The sequence below is a fragment of the Arachis hypogaea genome, chromosome 10 (genome assembly GCF_003086295.3).
Source record: "Arachis hypogaea cultivar Tifrunner chromosome 10, arahy.Tifrunner.gnm2.J5K5, whole genome shotgun sequence".
Classification (NCBI taxonomy): domain Eukaryota; kingdom Viridiplantae; phylum Streptophyta; class Magnoliopsida; order Fabales; family Fabaceae; genus Arachis; species Arachis hypogaea.
Window position 1 is genome coordinate 37,673,708 of NC_092045.1, and position 23,487 is coordinate 37,697,194.

Here is a 23,487-nt window from a genome sequence, read left to right on the forward strand (position 1 = left end):
TTGGGTAGAGTGTTATAGAGATGTGTGAGGGGGAGAGAGAGAGGTTGGGTAGGTGGGAATCCTGTGGGGTCCACAAATCCTGAGGGGTCAAGAATTTCCCATCCCTGCTCCTTTTAGGTGTTCAAAACGCCTTTATTGTGCAATCTTGGCGTTTAATGCCAGACTGCTGCTTGTTTCTTGCGTTAAACGCCAGCTTTTATTCCTTTCCTGGTGATAAACGCCAAGCTGCAACCTGTTTATGGTGTTTAACGCCAGTTTGTTGCTTCTTTCTGGCGTTTAACACCAGTCTGGTGCTTCTTTCTGGCATTTAACACCCAGAATGGTGCCATACTAGGCGTTAAACGCCCAGAATGGTGCCAGACTGGGCGTTAAATGCCCATTCTGCTACCCTTACTGATGTTTAAATGCCAATAAGTTTCTCCTCTAGGGTGTGCTATTTTTAATGCTATTTTTTATTTTTCTTTAATTTTTGCAGTAATTTTTGTGACTCCACATGATCATCAACCTAAAAGAAAAGAAAATAACATAGATAAATAAAATTGGGTTGCCTCCCAATAAGCGATTCTTTAATGTCAATAGCTTGACAGTGAGCTCTCATCGAGCTTCACAGATGTTCATAGCATTGTTGGGGCCTCCCAACACCAAACTTAGAGTTTAAATGTGGGGGTTCAACACCAAACTTAGAGTTTGGTTGTGGCCTCCCAACACCAAACTTAGAGTTTGAATGTGGGGGCTTTGTTTGACTCTGGATTAAGAGAAGCTTTTCATGCTTCTTCTCCATGTGTACAGAAGAAGAACCTTGAGTCTTGAATACAAGTTAGTCCTCATTCAATTGAAGGACCAATTCTCCTCTGTCAACATCAATCACAGCTTTTGTTGTGGCTAGGAAAGGTCTGCCAAGGATGATGGATTCATCCTCATCCTTTCCAATGTCTAGGATTACGAAATCAGCAGGGATGTAAAGGCCTTCAACCTTCACTAGCACGTCCTCTACAAGTCCGTAAGCCTTTTTCATGGATTTGTCTGCCATCTCTAATGAGAATTTGGCAGCCTGTACCTCAAAGATTCCCAGTTTCTCCATTACAGAGAGTGGCATTAAGTTTATGCCTGACCCCAGGTCACACAGAGCCTTCTCAAAGGTCATGGTGCCTATGGTACAAGGTATTAAGAACCTTTCGGGATCCTCTTTCTTTTGAGGTAATGTCTGCCTAACCAAGTTATTCAGTTCATTGGTGAGCAATGGGGGTTCATCCACCCAAGTATCACTACCAAATAACTTGGCATTCAGTTTCATGATTGCTCCAAGGTACTTGGAAACTTGCTCTTCAGTAATATCTTCATCCTCTTCAGAGGAGGAATACTCATCAAAGCTCATGAATGGCAGAAGTAGGTTCAATGGAATCTCTATGGTCTCTAGATGAGCCTCAGATTCCTTAGGTTCCTCAAATGGGAACTCCTTTTTGTCCAGAGGATGTCCCATGACGTCTTCCTCATTGGGATTCACATCCTCCTCCTCCTCTCTAGGTTCGGACGCACCAAGTAAGGTTATGGCCTTGCACTCTCTTTTTGGATTCTCTTTTATATTGCTTGGGAGAATACTAGGAGAAGTTTCAGTGACTCTTTTACTCAGCTGGCCCACTTGTGCCTTCAAATTTCTAATGGATCACCTTGTTTCATTCATGAAACTTAGAGTAGCCTTAGATAGATCAGAGACTATGTTTGCTAAGCTAGAGGGGCTCTGCTCAGAATTCTCTGTCTGTTGCTGAGAGGATGATGGAAAAGGCCTGCTATTGCTAAACCTGTTTCTTCCACCATTATTAAAGCCTTGTTGAGGCTTTTGTTGATCCTTCCATGAGAAATTTGGATGATTTCTCCATGAGGGATTATAGGTGTTTCCATAGGCTTCACCCATGTAATTCACCTCTGCCATTGCAGAGTTCTCAGGATCATAAGCTTCTTCTTCAGAAGATGCTTCCTTAGTACTGTTGGATGCATTTTGCAAACCATTCAGACTCTGAGAAATCATATTGACTTGCTAAGTTAACATTTTGTTCTGAGCCAATATGGCATTCATAGTATCGATTTCAAGGACTCCCTTCCTTTGAGGCGTCCCATTACTCATGGGATTCCTTTCAGAGGTGTACATGAACTGGTTATTTGCAACCTTCTGCAGGCGCTTTCTTCAGGTGAATAGATCCACCTGCAGAATGGTCCAATGACATCTTAGATAATTCAGACAGACCATCATATAATATATTCAAGATGATTCATTCTGAGAGCATGTCAGAAGGCACTTTTTGGTCAGTTGCTTGTTGATGAGAGAACTTTTGCATGGTCTAGAAATTTGCGGATAAATCCTCGTTGCAAGTATAGTTTCTAAACCTTCAAAAGTTCTTTCATACAAACGTTTTGGTTGTCACAAGTAACAAACCCCTTTGAAATTGATAACCGAGTATTCAAACCTCGGGTCGTCTTCTCAAGGAATTGCAGGGAGGTATGTTCTTATTATTGGTTATGAAAAAGATAAAATTGGGGTTTTGAGAATGAGGAATAAATATGGCAAATAATTTAATTGACAATTAAAATAAATAAATACTGTAAAACAAATCCTTTGGCAAGGTACGAGAAATTGGAAATCCAGACTTAGTTATTCTTATCAATAATACTGAAAGTTGAATCTTAATTCCACTTAGTCAACCTTTGCTAAAGCAAAGGAAAGTCAAGGGACTAATTAATTGACCTTCAAATCCTATTTATTTCCTAAGAAAAGGTTGGGATTATTGAAGTTCAGTTCAATTAGCAAAGATAAAAGTTATCAATTATGTTGAGCTAAGATAACTCCTGAGTTACTGATTTCTTAACCAAGACCAAAAGGAATGAAATTAATTCTACTGGAATAACAATATCTTCAGATTAGGTATAATAAAAAGGGGCAATCATAAACTAAAATACCTCAAATATCATTAAATAATAAAATCATCATGAAAGTGGCATAGGCCAATTAGGCAACATAACTAATACAAGCAAGCATTCAAATGTCTGAAAATAACAAATAATTATAAAGTAAAAGAACATTGAACCTGAGATTGAGAGTCACTTCTAAAACTAAAAGAAGTCCTAAATCCTAATCCTAAGAGAGAGGAGAGAACCTCTCTCTCTAAAACTACATCTAAAACATGAAAAGTGAATTATGAAAGCCTGATTATGAATGGATGCATTCCCCCACTTTATAGCCTATAATCTATGTTCTCTGGGCCGAAAACTGGGTCAGAAACAGCCCAAAAGTCACTTCCAGCGCTTTCTGGTCCGTACAGGTCAGGAAAAGTGACGCGGCCGCATGGCTCACGCGGCCGCGCGGGTTGCGTTCTTGCCAGGTCACGCGTCCGCGTGACTCACGCGTTTGCGTCGCCTGGCGTCGGGGCAGCTATAGTAAATTATATATCAAATCGAAGCCCCGGAAGTTAGCTTTCCAACGCAACTGAAACCACGTCGTTTGGACCTCTGTAGCTAAAGTTATAGCCGTTTGAGTGCGAAGAGGTCAGGCTAGACAGCTTAGCAATTTCTCCAATTTATTGTATTCCTTCCACTTTTGCATGCTTCCTTCCCATCCTCCAAGCCATTCCTGCCTTATAATATCTGAAAACACATAACACACATATCAAGGCATCTAATGGTAATAAGAGAGGATTAATAATAAGTAAATATAAGATCAAAGAAGCATGTTTTCAATCATAGCACAAAATCAGGAAGGAAAATGTAAAACATGCGAATAATATGAATAAGTGGGTAAAGAGTTGATAAAAACCACTCAATTGAGCATAAGATAAACCATAAAATAGTGGTTTATCACTTGTATCTTTCCCAAGCTTCATAGAGGGATTCACCTTCTTTCTGTCTGAAGGTTTGAACATCCACTCTAAGCTTGCTCAGCTTTTGAGGAGGAAAGAACTTGGCTAAGAAAGCCATGACCAGCTTATCCCAAGAGTTCAGGCTATCTCTAGGTTGAGAGTCCAACCATATTCTAGCTATGTCTCTTACAGCAAAAGGGAAAAGCATAAGCTTATAGACCTCGGGATCAACTCCATTGGTCTTAACAGTATCACAGATCTGCAAGAATTCAGTTAAGAACTTAAAAGGATCTTCTGATGGAAGTCCATGAAACTTACAATTCTGTTGCATCAGAGAAACTAATTGAGGCTTTAGCTCAAAATTTTTTGCTCCAATGGCAGGGATTGAGATGCTTCTTCCATGGAAGTTGGAATTTGGTGCAGTGAAGTCACCATGCATCTTCCTTGTATTGTTATTGGGTTCGGCCATGTCTCCTTCTTTTTCAAGATTCTCTGTAAGGTTTTCTCTGGATTGTTGTGCTTTAGCTTCTCTTAGCTTCTTCTTCAGAGTCCTTTCAAGTTCAGGATCTGCTTCAACAAGAACGTCCTTGTCCTTACTGCTGCTCATATGAAAAAGAAGAGAACAGAAAAGAAGAGGAATCCTCTATGTCACAGTATAGAGATTCCTTTATGTGAGTAGAAGAAGATAAGAATAGGAGAAGGAGAAGAGAAGAATTCGAACACAGAGAGGGAGAGAGGGTTCGAATTATAAGAAGAACAGAAGAGTTAGTAGATAAATAAATAAATAGAAAGAGATGAGAGAGAGGAGAAAATTCAAATTTTAATTAAGAGAAAAGAAAAATATTTTTGTTTTTATTTTAAAATTTAGTTATAATTCAAAAATTAAGAGAAGAAATAAAATTAAAATTAAAGTTTGAAACAATTAGTTAATTAAAAGAATTTTGAAAAAGGGTGAAGAATTTTCGAAAATTAGAGAGAGAAAAGTGGTTAGGTGATTTTGAAGAAGATAAGAAATAGTAAAACAAACAAAAAGTCAATTAGTTAATTGAAAAAGATTTGAAAATCAATTTTTGGAAAGATAAGAAGTTAGAAAAGATTTTGAAATTGATTTTGAAAAAGATATGATTTGAAAAAGATATGTTTGAAAAGATAAGATATGATTAAAAAGATATGATTGAAATTTATTTTGAAAAAGATTTGAAAAAGAAATTTAGAAAGATTTGTTTTTTAAAATTAAAGTTAATGACTTGACAAACAAGAAACTAAAAGATATGATTCTAGAATTTAAAGGTTGAACCTTTCTTAACAAAAAAGTAACAAACTTGAAATTTTTGAATCAATCACATTAATTGTTAGTAAAGTTTTTGAAAATTTGAAATGAAAATAAGAAAAATATTTTGAAAAACAATTTTTTAAAAATTTTTTGAAAAACATGAAATAAAAATGAAAAAGATTTTATTTTTGAAAAAAAATTTTGAAAAGATAGGATTTTTAAATTTGAAATCTTGACTTGACTAACAAGAAATAACTTATTTTAAAAATTTTTGACTAAGTCAACCCAAAGATTTCAAAATTTATGAGAAAAATAAGGAAAATATATTTTTTTATTTTTTTGAATTTTTAATGAGGAGAGAGAAAAACCACAAAATGACTCAACACATAAAAATTTTGGATTAAAACAAATGATGCATGCAAGAATACTATGAATGTCAAGATGAACACCAAGAACACTTTGAAGATCATGATGAACATCAAGAACTTATTTTTGAAAATTTTTCAAAAAAAGAAAGACATGCAAGACACCAAACTTAGAGATCTTTCATGTTTAGACACTATGAATGCAAAAATGCATATGAAAAATATCAAAAGACACAAAATAAGAAAATATGAAGATCAAACAAGAAGACTTATTAAGAACAACTTGAAAATCATGAAGAACACCATGCATGAGTTTTCGAAAATTTTTTAGAAAAATTAAAACATGCAATTGACACCAAACTTAAAAATTGACTCTAGACTCAAACAAGAAACACAAAATTTTTTGGTTTTTATGATTTTATTAATTTTTTTGGATTTTTCGAAAATATCTTTTTGGAAAAACGAAAACAAGGAAAAAATTTTTGAAAAATTTTTGAAAATTTTTTGTTTTTTTTTTTAAATAAAATAAAGGTTGAAACAAGAAGAAAATTACCTAATCTAAGCAACAAGATGAACTGTCAGTTGTCCAAACTCGAACAATCCCCGGCAACGGCGCCAAAAATTTGGTGCACGAAATTGTGATCTCAATGGCGCCAACAACTTGGTACGCACAATTGTAATCTCGACTCTTTTTCACAACTTCGCACAACTAACCAGCAAGTGCACTGGGTCGTCCAAGTAATAAACCTTACGTGAGTAAGGGTCGATCCCACGGAAATTATCGGCTTGAAGCAAGCTATGGTCATCTTGTAAATCTCAATTAAGCGGATTCAAATGGTTATGGAGTTTTGATAATTAAAAGACAAATAAATATAAAATAAAGATAGAGATACTTATCTAATTCATTGGTGGGAATTTCAGATAAGCATATGGAGATGCGTTTGTTTCTTCTGGATCTCTGCTTTCCTATTGTCTTCATCCAATCCTTCATACTCTTTTCTATGGCAAGCTTTATGTTGGGTGTCACCGTTGTCAATGGCTACTTCCCGTCCTCTCAGTGAAAATGGTCCTCTACGATTTCTGTACGGCTAATCAACTGTCGGATTTCTCGTCTCGGATGAAAACTACCATGCACAGATATCGTATGGCTAATTAGCTGTTGGTTCTTGATCGTGTAGGAATAGGATTTACTATCCTTTTGCGTCTGTCACCATGCCCTACAGTCGCGAGTTTGAAGCTCATCACAGTCATCCCAACCCAGATCCTACTCGGAATACCACAGACAAGGTTTAGACTTTTCGGATCTCAGGAATGCTGCCAATAGATTCTAGCCTATACCACGAAGATTCTAATCTCGGATTCAGATGCCTCATTGTCAGAGGGGATTCGATGTGAATCGTTGATTAGAAACCCAAGAGATATACATTCAAGCTTGTTTTCCTGTAGAACGGAAGTGTTTGTCAATCACGCGTTCATAAGTGAGAATGGTGATGAATGTCACATAATCATCACATTCATCATTTTCTTGTGTGCGAATGGATATCTTAGAATAAGAATAAGCATGAACTGAATAGAAAATAGTAGTACTTTGCATTAATACTCGAGGAACAGCAGAGCTCCACACCTTAATCTATGGTGTGTAGAAACACCAGCGTTGAAAATACATAAGTGATGATAATCCAGGTATGGCCATGAGGCCAGCCCCCAATATCTAAGATGATAAATTCCAAAAGATGTTCCAAAGATGTGAGTACAATAGTAAAAAGTTCTATTTATACTAAACTAGTTACTAGGGTTACAGAAATAAGTAAATGATGCAGAAATCCACTTCCGGGTCCACTTGGTTGGTGTCTAGGCTGAGAAATGAAGCTTTCATGTATAGAGACTTTTTTTGGAGTTAAACTCCAGTTTGCAGCCTGTTTTGGGCGTTTAACTCTAGCTTGTAACCTGTTTCTGGCGTTTAACGCCAGAATACGGCAGGAAGTTGGTGTTTGAACGCCAGTTTGCATCTTCACAACGCGAGCAAAGTATGGACTATTATATATTGCTGGAAAGCCCTGGATGTCTACTTTCCAATGCAATTAAGAGAGCGCCATTTGGATTTTTGTAGCTCCAAAAATCCATTTCGAGTGCAAGGAGGTCAGAATCCAACAACATCAGCAGTCCTTTTTCAGCCTCTGAATCAAATTTTTGCTCAAGTCCCTCAATTTCAGCCAGAAAATATCTGAAATTACAGAAAAACACACAAACTCATAGTAAAGTCCAGAAATATGGTTTTTTCATAAAAACTAATAAAAATATACTAAAAAGTAGCTAGATCCTACTAAAAACTATCTAAAAATATTGCCAAAAAGCGTATAAATTATCCGCTCATCAATCATACACAAGGATGACAACCTTGTAAAAACTCGAAAAGGGAGGAAAAAGCATATCATCCCTTCACTTAAGGCGCCAATTTATGCTCGACAAAGCACAAAAACCATAAGCCAACGTTTTTAATGGTTGCTCAGATAAAGCGACGAGGTTCAAATTGGTGTCTAATAATTATAACATGGCTTGATGATTTAAAACAACTCAAGCTCATGATTTGAATGAAATTGAGTAAAACATAACCATATGATCTAAGCGATTTGCATTAAAAACAAGTCATATAAAATTCTATCACTCTAGAAACAACTCGAATCAAATGAGCTGAACAAATCATTGAAAGGCTTCAATCGATAATCCTATCCGCTTGATTACTCGAGTCTGTCTTCATAAAGCTCGACCTCGAGCAGGGGCACAATGGATAAAGCAACGAAATCCGATGGCTATAAAGATGATCTGATACTTTAAAAGGACTCAAAGTAAACAAGTTGTAAAACTAAGTTGTGAAGTCCTAAAAACAGCTCGAATTTAAACGAGTTGTATAAAATCAGATCAAGAAATAGCCACGTTTTAATTAAGCGATTTGAAATGAAACAAATCGTAAAACCTTAAAATTACTCATATCGAACAAGCTAGACAAGGTTATACTCAGAAATAATTACGAGTTTTGAAATAAACTATTTGTATCAGAACAAGTCGTACAAAATTAGTACTATAAGTTTCAAATAATTCGTATTAAAACAAGTCATTAAGCTGCAACTCAAACTAAACGAGTTTCATGAAATCCGATCAAGAAATAATCATGTCTCAAAATAAGTGATTTGTATAAAAAACAAAGCCGTACAACAAATCTACAACCTTCAAAACAACTTGATATAAAACGAGTTGTACAAAATCAAAATAAATTTCAGAAAGGTGATTGTATTAAAACAAGTCATGCATCCTCAAAACAACTCGAACTGAACAAGTTGTACGAAACTAGGACAAGAAGTATTCTCTTGTTAAACAAGATGTGATAAAACCAGTCATACAGAGCCTACAGGCCTTAAATAACTCGAAAAGAATGAGTTGTACAAATCAATTCTAGAAAAAAAATTTGGCCAAAAACAAGTCGTATAAAGAGAGCAAGTCGCACAGAACATAAAAACGACTTGTAATATCGGATTACAAAATGACAAAGTAACAACTACACTACAACAAAATTGTAGCCGCACGGAGAAAGCGCACAAATAGTTACTGAGTAATGATACGAAAGCGTTACATGATTCAAATTATGTTGAGTCGACCGATCTTCTTGGTTTTAGACCTCAAAACTACTAAACAACTTATCTATAGCTTAACATTTTGCCTTGGTCATTTAATTGCTCGAGCCCGACTTTGTAAAGCTCGACCTCAAGTAGGGGCACTGTTCATGCACTGGCCCATAATTTAGTCAGGCCCAAAATGAATAAAGCCCAACCTACAGACATCGTTCTGATCTACCCCTACTCGACCTCATAAAGGTCGGACACAGCGACATGAGTTCGCTCCCGCTTATCTAAATAAGTAACTGTCTCCCAAGATATCTTTTATTTATCTAAAAGGAATATCTCAACAAATTTCCCAACAAAAGGGAATGGTTATCCACCCTTAAATGTGGAACTATTATAAAAGGTGGTTACCTATTCTACTATAAATACATTGACACTCTTAGGTATATTCAGGACCCAATTTAGAAAAAAACCTGCTTAAAACTCCTGTTAACTTAAGCATCGGAGTCTCTTGCAGGTACCACCCTATCTCCTCACGAAAAACTCGGACGGCAGCACCTCGGCACTAGTACAAGTCAGATGCTGCCTTATAAAGAGTCTGGATCTCACGTTCAGGCCAAAATCACCCTTTCAAGTAACTTCCAAAACAATTTATTATAAGAATTTAATTATAAATTTTAAATGATAAAAAGCTAACTAAAAATAGAATAAAATTATAAAGGCTAGCAAAATAACTAAACCTATTTAGTATTTATGAAAAAAGTTTGATTATATTATTGTAAAATAGTTTGATATGTTATGATAAATTTGACTGTATTCCGGTAAAATATTTGATTATTTTAATAATTAATTATTTTATTAAATATATATGACATAATAATATATTCAAATACTTCTTTAACTTTTGTGTTCATAAAGCATTATTCTAAACTTGACTAATTTACGTTGATATAAAATAATTTTTTTATTGATAATCATACATCCCATTGAATTACCAACACATGATCGATTAGAATGATAGATAATACTCTTTCTTTTAATAAGTAAATTTAAATTTGAATTCTAAACAAAGAAAAAAATGAATAGAAAAAGTAATTTTTATAAAAATTAAAATCTTCAAACATCATAATTTTTTTCGATAAAAAAATATTTTTTGTAATGAAAAATTTTAATAAATTTTGATTAGTTTAATACCTAATCATCTGAAAATGAAATTTATTCACTTTTTAAACAAGTATCAATTTTTAAATGTACACCAAAAAATTTTATTTTTGAACAAAATAAAAAAAAAGAAAAATTGGCATTAAATGGTTTAACTAAATAAAAAGTAAATACAAGAAGACAAAACTGAGAAATGAAAGTAAACAAACAAAAGACTTCGACAAAATCAAAGGATTTTGAAACTAAAATTGCTAATTTGAAATTTAAAAAAAAGAAAAAAATACCTGCAAAATGGAAATAACTTACATGAAAGAAAATTATAGATAAATTTAAAAAGACATATAAAGATATGAAAAAAATCTTACAGAAAAAAAGTTTTTGACAGACTCAAAAAGTCACTGAAAATGTAAGTGCACGAAAGTATTTTTTAATCGAATTTCAATCTTTATTTCTTCTAAATTTTGTTTATTTATAATTTTTTCAACCAATCCTGAACTGCCACCTACCTTTTCTAGAGATTATGGAATGTAACTGTTTTCGCCAAGTACACAAGATCACATAACCGCTTATAAGATCTCTATCCTTTTTCTTTTTCGAAAGAAGTCTCATCGAATCACACATCTCTATATAGGTACGCTATCTTCCATTAATTTTACGGCACTCGATCTTCAAATCTTTAACAAAGATTTTTTCGATTCTCATTTATCTGTACATCGATCGCAATATCTTTTTTTGTAGAATATCGACCAACATCATAATACATGATTCTAAAAATATCTCACTAAATCTCCTTGTGCTCATATTTATCACTATCAAACTATTTCTTTAAAAAGAAATCCTTAAAATTGAGTGATGACTCATGACATGATAAATGAAATTACACTTACGTTCTTTGAATTTACCAAAATTGCACACACCACTTTTCTATTCGATGAAAATATACTTGTTTCTTCTATGTTACGCCAATTGCAGAATCAAAAAATAAACGTAGATTCATTGTATTAATCTAAATTAACAAATTCAATTGAAATAGTATTGTTTTTTTTATTTTACTTTGTTCTTGTTGTTACAAAAATGGATTTTTTTTTTTTACAAGAGGACGTTTCAACTGCCAGTGATTTCGACTATAGTAGCAGAGACAGGTAAGCTGAAGTCGAAGAAAAATGGTACAAAGAGCGTCGAAGTTGAAAGATAGTTATTGCCTTTTTTTGAATATCAAGATTTGCTACTCGATCATCAAAACCAAGTGAAAAACATGGGTATAGGATTCGAGAAGCAAGTTGAAGAAACATGAGATTTCAAGATTAAGGGAGACGTGAGTGTCAAAACTTCGGGTTCAAGATTCATCATGGTCAAGACAGTTTATGGCTGAAAAAAAAGAGGAAGTAAGATAGTGGACAACATACTCCAAGACAAGTCTATTTCCATGACTTATAAATAGTAGAAATTTAGAAGAGTAAGACTTTAATCAAGAACACTAAATCATCACATAAAGTCATAAAATTTTCGGTCCATGCAATGCAAAGAAAGAAATAGAATGCAAGTGCATGTGCGTGTTAAAAGTCAATTTTTAACTTGTTTTTCTTTTACTTATTTGGTTTTTTATATCATTTATTATATTTAAATTTTGTTATTATTTTGTTTTAATCAATATTTTATGACTTTCATTGTCTTTTTTATTTAATTATTTATTTTTTAGATATTCTATTACTAGTGATTCTAACGTAAAATTGCTTGACACCATAATCAAGTAATTTTCGAATTGAGTCCACTCTTTTTTTAGAGAAGTCGTATCTATTCTTCGATACTTGAGATCTTGATTTAAATTCGATTTCAACGTTCTGTTAAGACACTCCATTAAAATTATAAAAATCGAGTGAAATAATTCTATTTAATTGAAATTACAAAAATGTCATTTACATAAATTTGTATGCCTAGAGAGGTTGTGAGGGTTAAAAATGATTTTATATAATTTATTTTAAACTTGATTTCAAATTTAATGACGCAACAGGAGAAAAGCATATACTGGTCAAACAGAAATGTAGTGTGTACTTAATTTTAATAAATTGCAGGGTCTAAATATAAATATAATTTAACAGAGAGAAAAAATCTAAAAAAAAAAAAGGCAAGAGTTGATGAGCATGTACAATACTTTGTCGGAAAGCAGCATCCATTGTTGGAGATGATCCCACATTTCGCGCTCTCATTGATCCAACATCACATCATCGATTTAACTCTCCAACTATTGGACCACGTTTCGACACCATTACCATCTCCCATCATCTCTCTTTTTTTTTTCTCTCTCAATAATTTAATTAAATTCTATTTATTTTCTTTATTAATTAATAAATTAGACTAATTAAAAATGTAAAAAATTTATTTAAACAATAAGAATAAAATTTTATATCTATTTTACATTTTTAAAAAAAACTACACATGCAAAAATTTTTGAATAATTAATCCATTACATTTATTTTTTTAGATAATTAAAAATAGACATAAAAAAATTATTTTTATCAATTAAATAAACTATTATTTTTACTTATAAAAATTTTAAACATTGACAAATCTACTCACGAAACAACAAAATTAAAATTATACCAATAAAATATCGCAGTTTCGTCATGCAAAACTATTCAAATCCTAAAAAACTACTCAAAATCTTCAAATTATCCTTCTCTCTCTCTTCAACGTCAATGAACATTCCATACTCCACAATACTAACGATTTATAAAATAGAATCGCTAGACTTTCAAATCTCTAATACTTTGCTTGAAATACAAATCAAATATAATTATCATTATTAGTGATATAAGGCTCAACCTTTTCTCCCAAAGTTTTGAGCTTTCCAATGCAACTAGATTCCTGAAATAGATTCTAAAATTTAGAAATAGTGAACTTCCAATAAAATTGAATAACTTCAATAAACATGGCCAAACCGCTATCACCAATATAGTTAACTAGTTTGGACTCATTGACAATTACAATAAACTTCTTACAAGCACCTTCAACCATCTTCTTCCTTGAGGGAGCCACCGCGCCGCTTGACGAGGTTAAGGTAAGGATCAATCTCGTCAACATCGTCAATGGCGAGATCAACAACGGGTAAGAGTCTAGATCCGATAAGGGAATCTCATAAGAGAGGACTTGCTCGTGCATTTTTTTGGAAGTGGGGATTCGGACGATGTCCTTGAACTTGCTTTGATAGAGAAGCTCGCTGATTCGGTCGATATCATGTTTGGTAGTGGAGCCGGTTCTAAAGCCAAAAACCATGCCGGATTCGACAATTTTGTAGGCAGTGGTTTTCTTCAAATAATCTTGGGTGAAAATGACCTAAGAAAAAAGAAGAGAGTAGAAGAATGCTAGTTTCAGAAAAGTGAGGATGATGATAGTAACAGTAGAGAGAAGGATAATTTGAAAATTTTGGATGATTTTTTAGGGTTTGAATAATTTTATCATATGAAGTCGATTTTTCGTGAATACAACTTTAATTTTATTGTTTTGTGGATAAATTTATCAGCGTTTAGAGTTTTAATAGATAAAAATAGTTTACTCATATTAAAAATTAGTCATTTATATAAAATATGTATTAAAGTATAAAATATATTAAAAATAAGTTAAATGATATATGTATTTAAACACAATAAAAATATTATGTATATATAAAAAATTTATAACTATATGTTGTATGTAAATATATATATTGTTAAATTTATTTTTAATATATATTTTATATTTTATTATATACTTTACACTAAATATTAATAATTAATTTATTAATTAATTTTAAAAAAATACTATTTATATACTAAATATTCTTAATACCTATATAAGAAGATAATTATTATTAATTAATTATATATTTATATTATTTTTAATTAACAAAATAAAGATAACACATACTTAGTTGTTAAAAAATTAGTGTCAAAATAATATTTATTATAAAAAATATACGCGTTATAAAATTGTTAATTTTTTTGTATATTTAATATAGTTATATACGCCAATATCTAATAACTCAATTAATAACTATTTTTTATGTATCCGAAATATTTTTTATTTTTATCCGAGGGTCCAAACTTTTCTGTAAATCAATAATATTTTTGTTCTTTTTATTTATAATATCTTAAACAAATACTTTTATCTAAAATCGCTAAATTCCAAATAAAAAAGAAAGAAAAAGCCATCGCGAAGGAGAGAATGCCTAAGAGATTGGAGGCAGTGCTTAAATGGCGCCTCGTGTCTGTGTTGTTCGCACAAAGACACTTGTCGAAAGCACCACAATTCATAACCTCAAAGCTCCCTGCGACACGACTCTCTCTCTCTCTCACACTCACTCTCTCTTCCAATTCGAACAACTCAACACACTCTCCAAAGGTAAAATTAACCCCTTAACCCTTGTCCTTCTTCCTTCGTGTTCTTTTTATTTCACTCTCTTCACCTTATCTCTTTTTTTTTTTTTAAAATGCCGCCAACTTTTTTTCCCCGTATCTTAACCGATTGATTGATCTTATTCTGTTTTTTCTTAAATTATTATTATTATTTTGTCTCTCGTGTGATTAAACTCTTATTTAATTAACATTTTAAGTGTGTCAAAATCTTCTTCGAGACATTTTGACTCTTTTTTTTTTAATTTGACCAAATTTGGGGTTTATGATCTCCGCGAAGCTCGATTATGGCGAGAAACTGAGGAATTTGGAGTTCCTCTTCGCTGCGAGTTGTTTAATTTTCGGATGAGAGTGGTTGAGCAAAAGGGGAAAGACTTTCCTTAATTGGGCGTGAAATTCTGGAAGATATATTCTAACAATTAATTAATTAATTAATTAACTAATTAATTAGTTAATTTATGGATTAAATAAAATAAAAAGCAGGTCTTTAGGGGTTGAGTGACGCATCGGAGAGATTTTTTTTTTGTGGTTTCTTTTTCCAGTTTAAGTGGTTTAACTCGGAGAAAAAAGGTTGGGTTTTTGTTAGAAAAAATATGAATAAATCTTAAGTTCCATTTACATCAGATTTGGGCTAAGTAAGTAAGTAGTACTAGTTAAGTGACCAACTCAAATCTAATTTAACCAAATTCGGACAAAAAACTTAACCTCTTTAAAGTGTGATATTGTGAATTTCTTAAAAGGCAATGAGTCGAGTGAGAGTAGTGTGGATCTGATGCAGCATAAAAAGTGGAAGTGTTGATCTGGTATTTCTATACTCTCTATTGGGTAATAATCAATGTTTACTTTACCGTTCTCCAACTGCTTTGGATTCTTGCAGAGGCGGTTGCATTTATAACTCTGAAACTGTTACAAGAAGTTTTAACTGTTTAACTTAACATGTATCTAAGTTTCACTTCAGATATTTTAATTTGAGACAGAACTCTACTACCTGAAAGATTTTTTTGTTCTCCTTTCTACTTTTAATGTATACTTGATTATTGGTTTTTGTAGACTATAATATAGTGTGGGGTAGGAGTTTTAAGGGTTTGATTTAATTATCTGCTGCAAGTAACGTTGTTAATTTAATGTTTTTCTTCAGTGTTGTGAATAGTTAGATCTGAATCAGAAGGATAATCATTCCAAAGCACGCTGAAAATACCATATGATCTACTTGGGAATGATTGATACGTAAGACATTGTTTGCTTAAGTTAAACTCTTTGCTTCCACTTCAAGTTTTAGAAGGAGAAAAGGAAAAAAAAGGTGGGGTCTCAATAAAAAAATGAACTTCAGGGGCTATGGTGATAACCCCACCAATAATGGTGATAGAATGGGTGGGAAGCCACCACCGGCAAATGTCACTCTGGTGAGGCAGCCTTCGGTTTATTCGCTTACTTTTGACGAGTTCCAGAACACAATAGGGGGGTTTGGGAAGGATTTTGGATCCATGAACATGGATGAGCTCTTGAAGAATATATGGACCGCCGAGGAGTCTCAGGCGTTGGCGTTTTCTTCAGCCGGTATAAATGCCAGCGCCAGTGGTGGTGATTCCAACAACCCGAATGGGAACTTGCAAAGACAGGGCTCTTTGACGCTTCCGAGGACTCTTAGTCAGAAAACAGTTGATGAGGTTTGGAGGGATTTGATGAAAGATAGTGGCAGTGGCAGCAGCACTGGAGCCGGAGCCAAAGATGGAAGTAGCAATGGGGTTTCATCTGTGCCTCAAACACAAGGGCAACCAGCATTAGGAGAAATGACATTGGAGGAGTTCTTGGTGAGAGCTGGTGTTGTGAGAGAAGATGCTCCTCAACAAGCTCAACAAATGGCAAGGCCTGATGCTAACAACAATGGTTGGTATGGTGCTGGTGACTATGCTAGATCAAACAATAGCAATGGTTTACTTCTTGGTTTTCAGCAACCAAATAGAAGTAATGGGAACAATCTTGGTAATAACTTGGTTCCCAAGCCTCCTCCTCCTCCGCTGTCGCTAAATTCGAACCATACTCAGCAGCAACAAGCACAGCAGCAGCACCCGCAGCCGCCACCCCTTTTCCCCAAGCCTGCAAATGTGGCTTTTGCTTCTCCTATGCATATGTTGAACAATGCTCAGCTTGCTAGCCCTGGCACAAGGGGTGGGATGATTGGAGTGCCGGAGCGTTCAATGAATGGCGCAGTAGTTCAAAGCAATGGGCTGGCGAGTGTTGGAATTGTTGGTTTAGTCCCGACCAATGTAACAGCTCCGGGTGCCACTCCTGCAAATAAAATGTCACCGGACATGATTGCCAAGAGCAGTGTGGATACTTCTTCAATGTCGTTGTCACCGGTTCCCTATGTAATCAACAGGGGAAGGAAGTGCAGTGCTATAGAGAAAGTTGTGGAGAGGAGACAGAGGAGAATGATCAAAAATAGAGAATCAGCTGCAAGGTCAAGGGCTCGCAAGCAGGTTAGCCTTCTAATTCTAAATTATCATTATGCATTCTTGTAAATAGGAAACACATTAAATTCTTATGTTCTTCCATGTCTTATATATCAGCATTAAGAGAAAATTGGTTTGATGTTTCATGTTTCATAGTGCAAGCAACTGTTAAATTCTGTTTCTATCGATTTTTCGCAGGCCTATACTTTTGAACTAGAAGCTGAAGTTCAGAAGCTTAAGGAAATAAACAAAGAATTGCAAAAAAAGCAGGTATGTTACATGTTGTCACTGTGCAATACATCCTTAATAATAATTTTGTTTTCAACTGTGGTTTTTGTAATATTTTTTTGACTAATTTTCTTTAATATTCTTTAATACAGGAAGAAATGATGGAAATGCAGAAAAATCAGGTAAGTTATCTATTTTGCTTTATATATATTGGGTTGGGACTTGGGAGGGAGGGTGACTTCTTGGATTTATATGATTATAATTTATAATTCTTAATATAAGACTGAAAAAAAAAAAGAAAAAAAAATTCACATGTTTTATTTTTGGCAGAATATGGATTCTTCATTTTGGCCATTGGGAAATAAAAGACAGTGCTTGAGAAGGACAGTTACAGGTCCATGGTAGACCAAATTTGGTCTTTGTTTAAAGCGACTGCTATAAAAAGGAAGGCATCTTTATGTCACTAGGATTGGACTATTGCATGTGGAAAAAGTTCTTATTATGCTCTTTTAGGGGGAGGAGTCTATTCTTCCGGTAGAAGAATTTCAACCATTAAATTTTATGTTGGTTCCACATAAATCCAATGATATGATATATAATTTTCATGTGTCTGATGTAATTGGAATTGAGTCCTACATAGATAATAGGGGTGGTAGCTTTCTTATGTATAGGAAGTAGGAGAGAGTTGAGATGTACATTAGAAAAACTTGCATCTTGTATAATAAACTATTTGTATTTGGTTGAATGTTAGTTCTATTTTCTTATGTTGGAGGATGTTGAGACAAGCCAATTAAATTGGATCTTTGTAGTGTCCCTTTTAAGTTCCCGTTTAAGTTTCTAACCCCTTTTTGCTGAATTCAATTTGCAGTCACAACACACAATTCCTTTTTTGGTTCAAGAAAAAGGTGTTGCGTCTGGAATTTTGGTTACAATTACATTTTTTTTCAAGTACTTATCAAAGGTCAACATAATGAACATCCTAAAAAAATTTGGTTGTCGTCTTGTCATTATATGTAATCTTGATTTGTCAATTCTCAAAGTTAAATGCTGATTAGGGGTGTCATCTTGATCAAATGTTGATGTTAATACCCAAAAACCAAAGTGTGTTGATGTGGCTTATATTTGGTCTCCTTCTTCCTTTTTGGAAACAGAACCAAAAGTATATGAGAAAATGACAATTAAAATTTGATTTTATAAATGATATACTTCATATTGCAAGATATACCAAAGGCCAGATATGGAGTCCCACCAATTTCGTTGTCATTTATTTAAGAGTGTGTATTAAACGGATTTGATTTAATTTCAAAATCAAATTATTTTTTTGGAATGGATAAAACATAGAAATTAAATTTAATTCTAAATACTATGAATTTTAGTTTCCTACTGTATCTCTCGACACTTGTTTAAATAGACGAGTGACTTAATCAATCCAAGTTTGGTTTGTAAATACTATGAATTTACTTAAACACTTGACACAAATTTTCTCATCTTTTGGAAAATTTAATTGGGATTAAAACGATTTGGTGTGTTAAATATAGAATAATATTATACATTCAAATACTTTTGTTAATCAAATTGGTCTAATATAACAAAAATTAATTATGGCTAACATTATTCCAAGTTTTATTGTTTAACTTGGTTGGACTTTCATAAAAAAACTTGAAACTGTAACATTACTAAATATAAGAGTCATTTTTATCCGTTATGTATGAATATAAAACAGAAGGGATTGAGTACCTAAAAGAATCCGACAGCGGTCCAGCCACCAGAGGCAATGGTCTGACGGCGATGGTTGCAATTATTAGCACACTTGGCAATGGTGATAGAAAATTGTGGTAAACAAAAAATAAAAATATAAAGTAAAATCATTACATCAATTTGTAAATCAAATCAATTTCTCTTTTACATAATTGATTCTAAACATTCATTCATTTCTAATTCAATTTATTTCCATTCATTTCAACTTAAATCAATTCCAAAAATATAAGACAACACTTTTATTATTCTGAATTCTGATCTGCTTATCAAAGACAAGTAGGTGTCCTTCTTGATTTAACACTAACGGAAGTTATTGAAGGACTTCCAAAAGAATATGAGAAAATTATTTCAATCTCCCTTTCTAACCTATCATTTTTTATTATTACAATACATTCGTCATTTGGCCTAAGCTTACAAATGCAACATTTTCATTTCATCCTAAATAAGAAATAAGTTGCTAACAAACCTTTCTAAACTGAAAAATTCAGAGCTTTATAAAGAGAACAAATCAGTGAACAATGAAGAGTTTCAACTTTGAATACTACCTCTCGAGACACGTTAGAAAGTTGAATCTGTTCAAATTTACTCTTCCACACACATTACATAGTAAAATCCGAGAAGCTCCGGTTTGAGTCACTGGCAAATGGCATTCCCATCCGCGTCAGCAACATCCTCTCCATAAAGATGACACTCAAGGAAGATGGTGATACCAAATTGTTACCATCAACATGGATGAAACGATGAACCCTTTCATATTCAGATCATAGACTTTTCTGATAAGTGATATCAACATGGTTGTGTACAAGATTACAAATCCATCAGAGATTTGTCCAAACAACTTCAACTTATCCATGTTTTGTGAAGTGATATGGACCAGAAAACTCATAATATGAAGCTATTGGACGCGGTATGGTCCTCATCTCTTTAGACTAAGGGTTTGTTCGGTTGGAGAGTGAAAATAAAGGGCAAATTTTCCTGGATGAACTTCATGTGTAACTTTACTTGTGAGCTCCACCATGAAAATTTCCACCATATTTTACTACTTCCAACCATACAAGCCCTAGATATAACTTTTTTCCACCTCCTCTAAGTATTTTAAATCAGATGCCCTAACTGTTAGGATACTCAAAAACAAGGCCTTCTGCTACACTTCTTGCTCTTCCATTACCAAATAGTTTGTTTACAACAGCCAATGCAAAATCAGTTACAGTAGAAAGTCCCTCACTAGTGATTAGTTTGCCATCAATAACTACGGCAGCACCATTGATTGCTTCATCTTCAGCTTTATCGATAATTGACGAATGAGCTGCAGCCCTCTTGTTCTGTAACAAGAAATTTCATCATTTCAATAGGGCATTACTTATCTGGAATATGAACAGTAGCATGTCAAATACCTTCAGTAAACCTTGTTTATGCAGAATGGAAAGCGAAGAGCAGATAGCCCCATATATTCTTCCAGCTGAGTTCTGTTCTTTAAGGAGCTTTTTCAGAATTCTAGATTTGCTTAGCCTTTCAGTTCCAGCAGTACCTCCCTAAACAATTCATGATAAGCAACTACAAATTATACGTGGGACAAAAAAAATAATCGTCCATTGAGTTCCATAAGCTAAAGCAATTGTTCAATCAACTGCGATAATCAACCCTACTCTAATCCCAGCAAAATAACAATAGCAGGTGTAAGTACGTGATGATTTATTCTCGGTTTTCACCCTATGCTCCAAGCAGTTTTTATGATTTTATTTATTTATTTATTTGTTTTGTGCAGTGTAGACTTCAAGGGTACAGAATACCAGCACAATAAAAAGCGTAGATGTCTTCATATATATTTCCAGAAATTTATCTTACCGGTAGAATTATCAAATCATGTGAGGACTCTTGAGCATCACTAATTAATACATCAGCAACAATTTTGGTTCCTTTGGAAGCTAAAACTTCATGAGTCTTTTCAATGGATGCAACTATGACATTAGCTTTTGCTCGCCTTAGAATATCGATCAGAGTCACAACTTCAATCTCTTCAGACCCATGAGCAACTGGTACAAGAACCTGAATATCATAACATATAGTTAAGATACATGTCGCAGAAGGATGATACAGCAGAAGTCTTGCCAAATTATGATGATACGACAGTAAATTACACTAGGGGCATGGTGGTCAACAGACCACTCAACTTTGTTGAACTCCTTCTTCACTGCATTATCATCGGCAGTTCTCATAAACTGAAAAATAAAAAAAGAGAGGGGGGAGAGTAATTTGGTCAGACATAGAACTTTAGACACACCATACTTTTTTAAGAAAGAAAATTACAATAAAAGTTTAGGATCTAGAATGAAATACATAGATTTAAGAAGATTTGTCACTCTACAACTTAATTTCTTCGGCTCCTCCTTTTCTGTTGGTAATCACTTCTCCCCATTTCTACTTCTAGTTAACATTCTTCACTTCAACTAGTTCAACTATCTAATATCATCTAGTTTCGTTGGCAGCACAGCCTGCTAAAACCTAGCACTTGATAGTTGGATTACAATTTGAGGCTTTCGAATAAATCATAAAATAAATGGAAATAGAATCCAGTTTAGAATTCTACATCAGATAATTAAAAAAATTCGTAATTGAGTTTTATTGCCATTATTGCTAGGATCAAGCAAACACTTTACCAACAATCCTGCAATGTCCTTGGCAACAGACTCCCCAAACAGCTGCTCAGCCAAGGATACAGCAAACTCGTAAGTTGTTCCAGGTCCACGGCTCGTTGTAAGCCCTCCTGAAACCTGAAGATTTGACTTAACGGCCCAAAATGTCGGCAGCTTGTCAAAGAATGCAGGGTGACATGTAGTCTTGCATAACAAGCTAGAGAAAATTAGCCATGCAAATACATTTTTAACTTAAGAAAAACCCTCAAACAGTAACAGATATTGATCCAACCAAGTTTAGTACCTTCTTTCTCCTTAGTAGACCCCATGGCAAAAGGGTAATGGCTGGAGCAGCACAAATAGCACCATAGAGCCTATTTTCCTCAGCTTGCCTGCATGTGATTTTTTGCAGCACCTCGCAATCCCTTAACCTCACTGAGCCAGGCATTCCTCCCTGCAATGCAAACAAGCCACACACAATTACTCACTATAGCCATGTCTTGAAAAGAGTTTGAACCATAGTTACATGGAATACAATATGTTCCGATACGAAACAGATATGTAGCCATATGTAAAATATTGTGTGGAAAATATACATATGACGTTCCGGTACGTAGATGAATTGGTATGCGATATGCTGCCTAATTATGAATTCTTCATGAAACTTGGTTTGAACCATTTTCATAAAAAATTCATATATCATAATACTATGAAATACTTTACAAGTAAATATATAAGAATAATGATATATCATCCTATAAATAAAATGCAAAAATGTAATTTTAAAAATCAATTAACCCTTTCTTTATTTCTCTGCATAGTAATTATACTTGTGTCATGAAATCACTTAAAAGACCAACAAGATAAGTAATAACTAACAGGTAAAACGACAAGATCGAAAATTTGATCAGAGCATGCTTCAATGGAAGTATCAGCGACCAATTTGGTGCCCTTAGCAGCTTCAACTTGAAGCTGAGGCTCCACGGAGGCTACAGTGACGTCAGCACCAGCTTGGCGCAGAACGTGAATCAAGATAACCGCTTCCATTTCTTCGGTGCCGTAGCCGATGGGAACCAGAACCTTCTTCAGAGGAACGGAAGAGGAATTAGAACCTTTTGTTGTGGATGTCGTTGACGGCGACGGAGTGGGTGGTGTTATGGGTATGATGTGGTTGCTGTTGGTTTTGGTGGAGCGTTTTGAAGGAGGAGAGGGTTTCTGACGTGGAGGTGCTGCGGAAGTGAAAGTTGGTGTTAGAGGAACGCCGCCAGTGGTGGGGGTGGCGGCCACCGCCACCGCCACCGGGGAGGGTCTCAGTAGAATCAGCGACGACATGGAAGTGAGTTGGATAATGTTTTTTTTTTTTTTTTACTTTTTCGCGCTTTTCGCGTTGCAAAAGATATCCTCTCCACTAATTTTTGTAAACTTATAGGGTAGGCTAACTTAACTTCTTTCAGCAAACAAAACTAGGCCCAGGCCCCATTTGAGTGCCAAAACTATCCTTTACTGAAAATAAACAAAGATGACCTCTGTCCAAATATAAGATTTTTTTATTTTAATAAATAAATTAATTATACTAATTATCGAAATAAATATCTCTCTCTTATCTTGTTTACATTATAAACGAGATAATTTTGCATGTATCTCGTTTATATATATTTTTTTAAAAAAATTTAAAAATAATAAAAAATATTAATATTATATTATTATCAATAATCCAAATTTTTAACATGTAATTAATACATAAAAGACGTTGGTAGAAAAGA

General features: G+C 33.9%; 2 protein-coding genes and 2 pseudogenes across 3 annotated transcripts; 2 read left to right on the forward strand and 2 right to left on the reverse strand.

Moving 5' to 3' along the window:
- Positions 1–3,825: 3,825 nt before the first annotated feature.
- Positions 3,826–3,924, forward strand: LOC112719030 (small nucleolar RNA R71; annotated as a pseudogene).
- An 8,972-nt stretch (positions 3,925–12,896) lies between these two features.
- Positions 12,897–15,888, reverse strand: LOC112717509 (probable ribose-5-phosphate isomerase 1; annotated as a pseudogene).
- Positions 14,407–18,097, forward strand: LOC112715565 (ABSCISIC ACID-INSENSITIVE 5-like protein 7). Its single transcript, XM_025767332.2, has 5 exons — positions 14,407–14,641; positions 15,791–17,132; positions 17,304–17,375; positions 17,486–17,515; positions 17,664–18,097. Exons 2-5 carry the CDS (start codon positions 15,972–15,974, stop codon positions 17,736–17,738), a joined length of 1,338 nt encoding a protein of 445 aa, XP_025623117.1. The 5' UTR covers positions 14,407–14,641; positions 15,791–15,971; the 3' UTR covers positions 17,739–18,097.
- Positions 18,098–19,558: 1,461 nt separating this feature from the next.
- Positions 19,559–23,151, reverse strand: LOC112715566 (protein DJ-1 homolog C). 2 transcript variants are annotated; one of them, XM_025767335.3, is made up of 7 exons: positions 22,604–23,151; positions 22,029–22,178; positions 21,749–21,928; positions 21,230–21,310; positions 20,937–21,137; positions 20,486–20,623; positions 19,559–20,413 (listed from the first exon to the last, which is right to left on the reverse strand). In XM_025767335.3, exons 1-7 carry the CDS (start codon positions 23,054–23,056, stop codon positions 20,201–20,203), a joined length of 1,416 nt encoding a protein of 471 aa, XP_025623120.1. In that variant the 5' UTR covers positions 23,057–23,151; the 3' UTR covers positions 19,559–20,200. The 2 variants fall into 2 exon arrangements, with proteins under 2 accessions (XP_025623120.1, XP_025623121.1); XM_025767336.3 differs by lacking the exon at positions 21,749–21,928 and having other exon boundaries at positions 22,604–23,132.
- Between the last annotated feature and the right edge of the window lie 336 nt (positions 23,152–23,487).

Bases quoted from the DNA above. Each gene is read 5' to 3' on its own strand.
- LOC112715565 (XM_025767332.2), top strand. From the start codon at position 15,972: ATGAACTTCAGGGGCTATGGTGATAACCCCACCAATAATGGTGATAGA. The intron at 17,133-17,303 runs GTTAGCCTTCTA...GATTTTTCGCAG, and splicing joins GGTCAAGGGCTCGCAAGCAG to GCCTATACTTTTGAACTAGA. The intron at 17,516-17,663 runs GTAAGTTATCTA...TATTTTTGGCAG, and splicing joins TGGAAATGCAGAAAAATCAG to AATATGGATTCTTCATTTTG.
- LOC112715566 (XM_025767335.3), bottom strand. From the start codon at position 23,056: ATGTCGTCGCTGATTCTACTGAGACCCTCCCCGGTGGCGGTGGCGGTG. The intron at 21,929-22,028 runs GTACTAAACTTG...TTGTTATGCAAG, and splicing joins GTCTACTAAGGAGAAAGAAG to ACTACATGTCACCCTGCATT. The intron at 20,624-20,936 runs GTAAGATAAATT...TGAATTGTTTAG, and splicing joins ATGATTTGATAATTCTACCG to GGAGGTACTGCTGGAACTGA.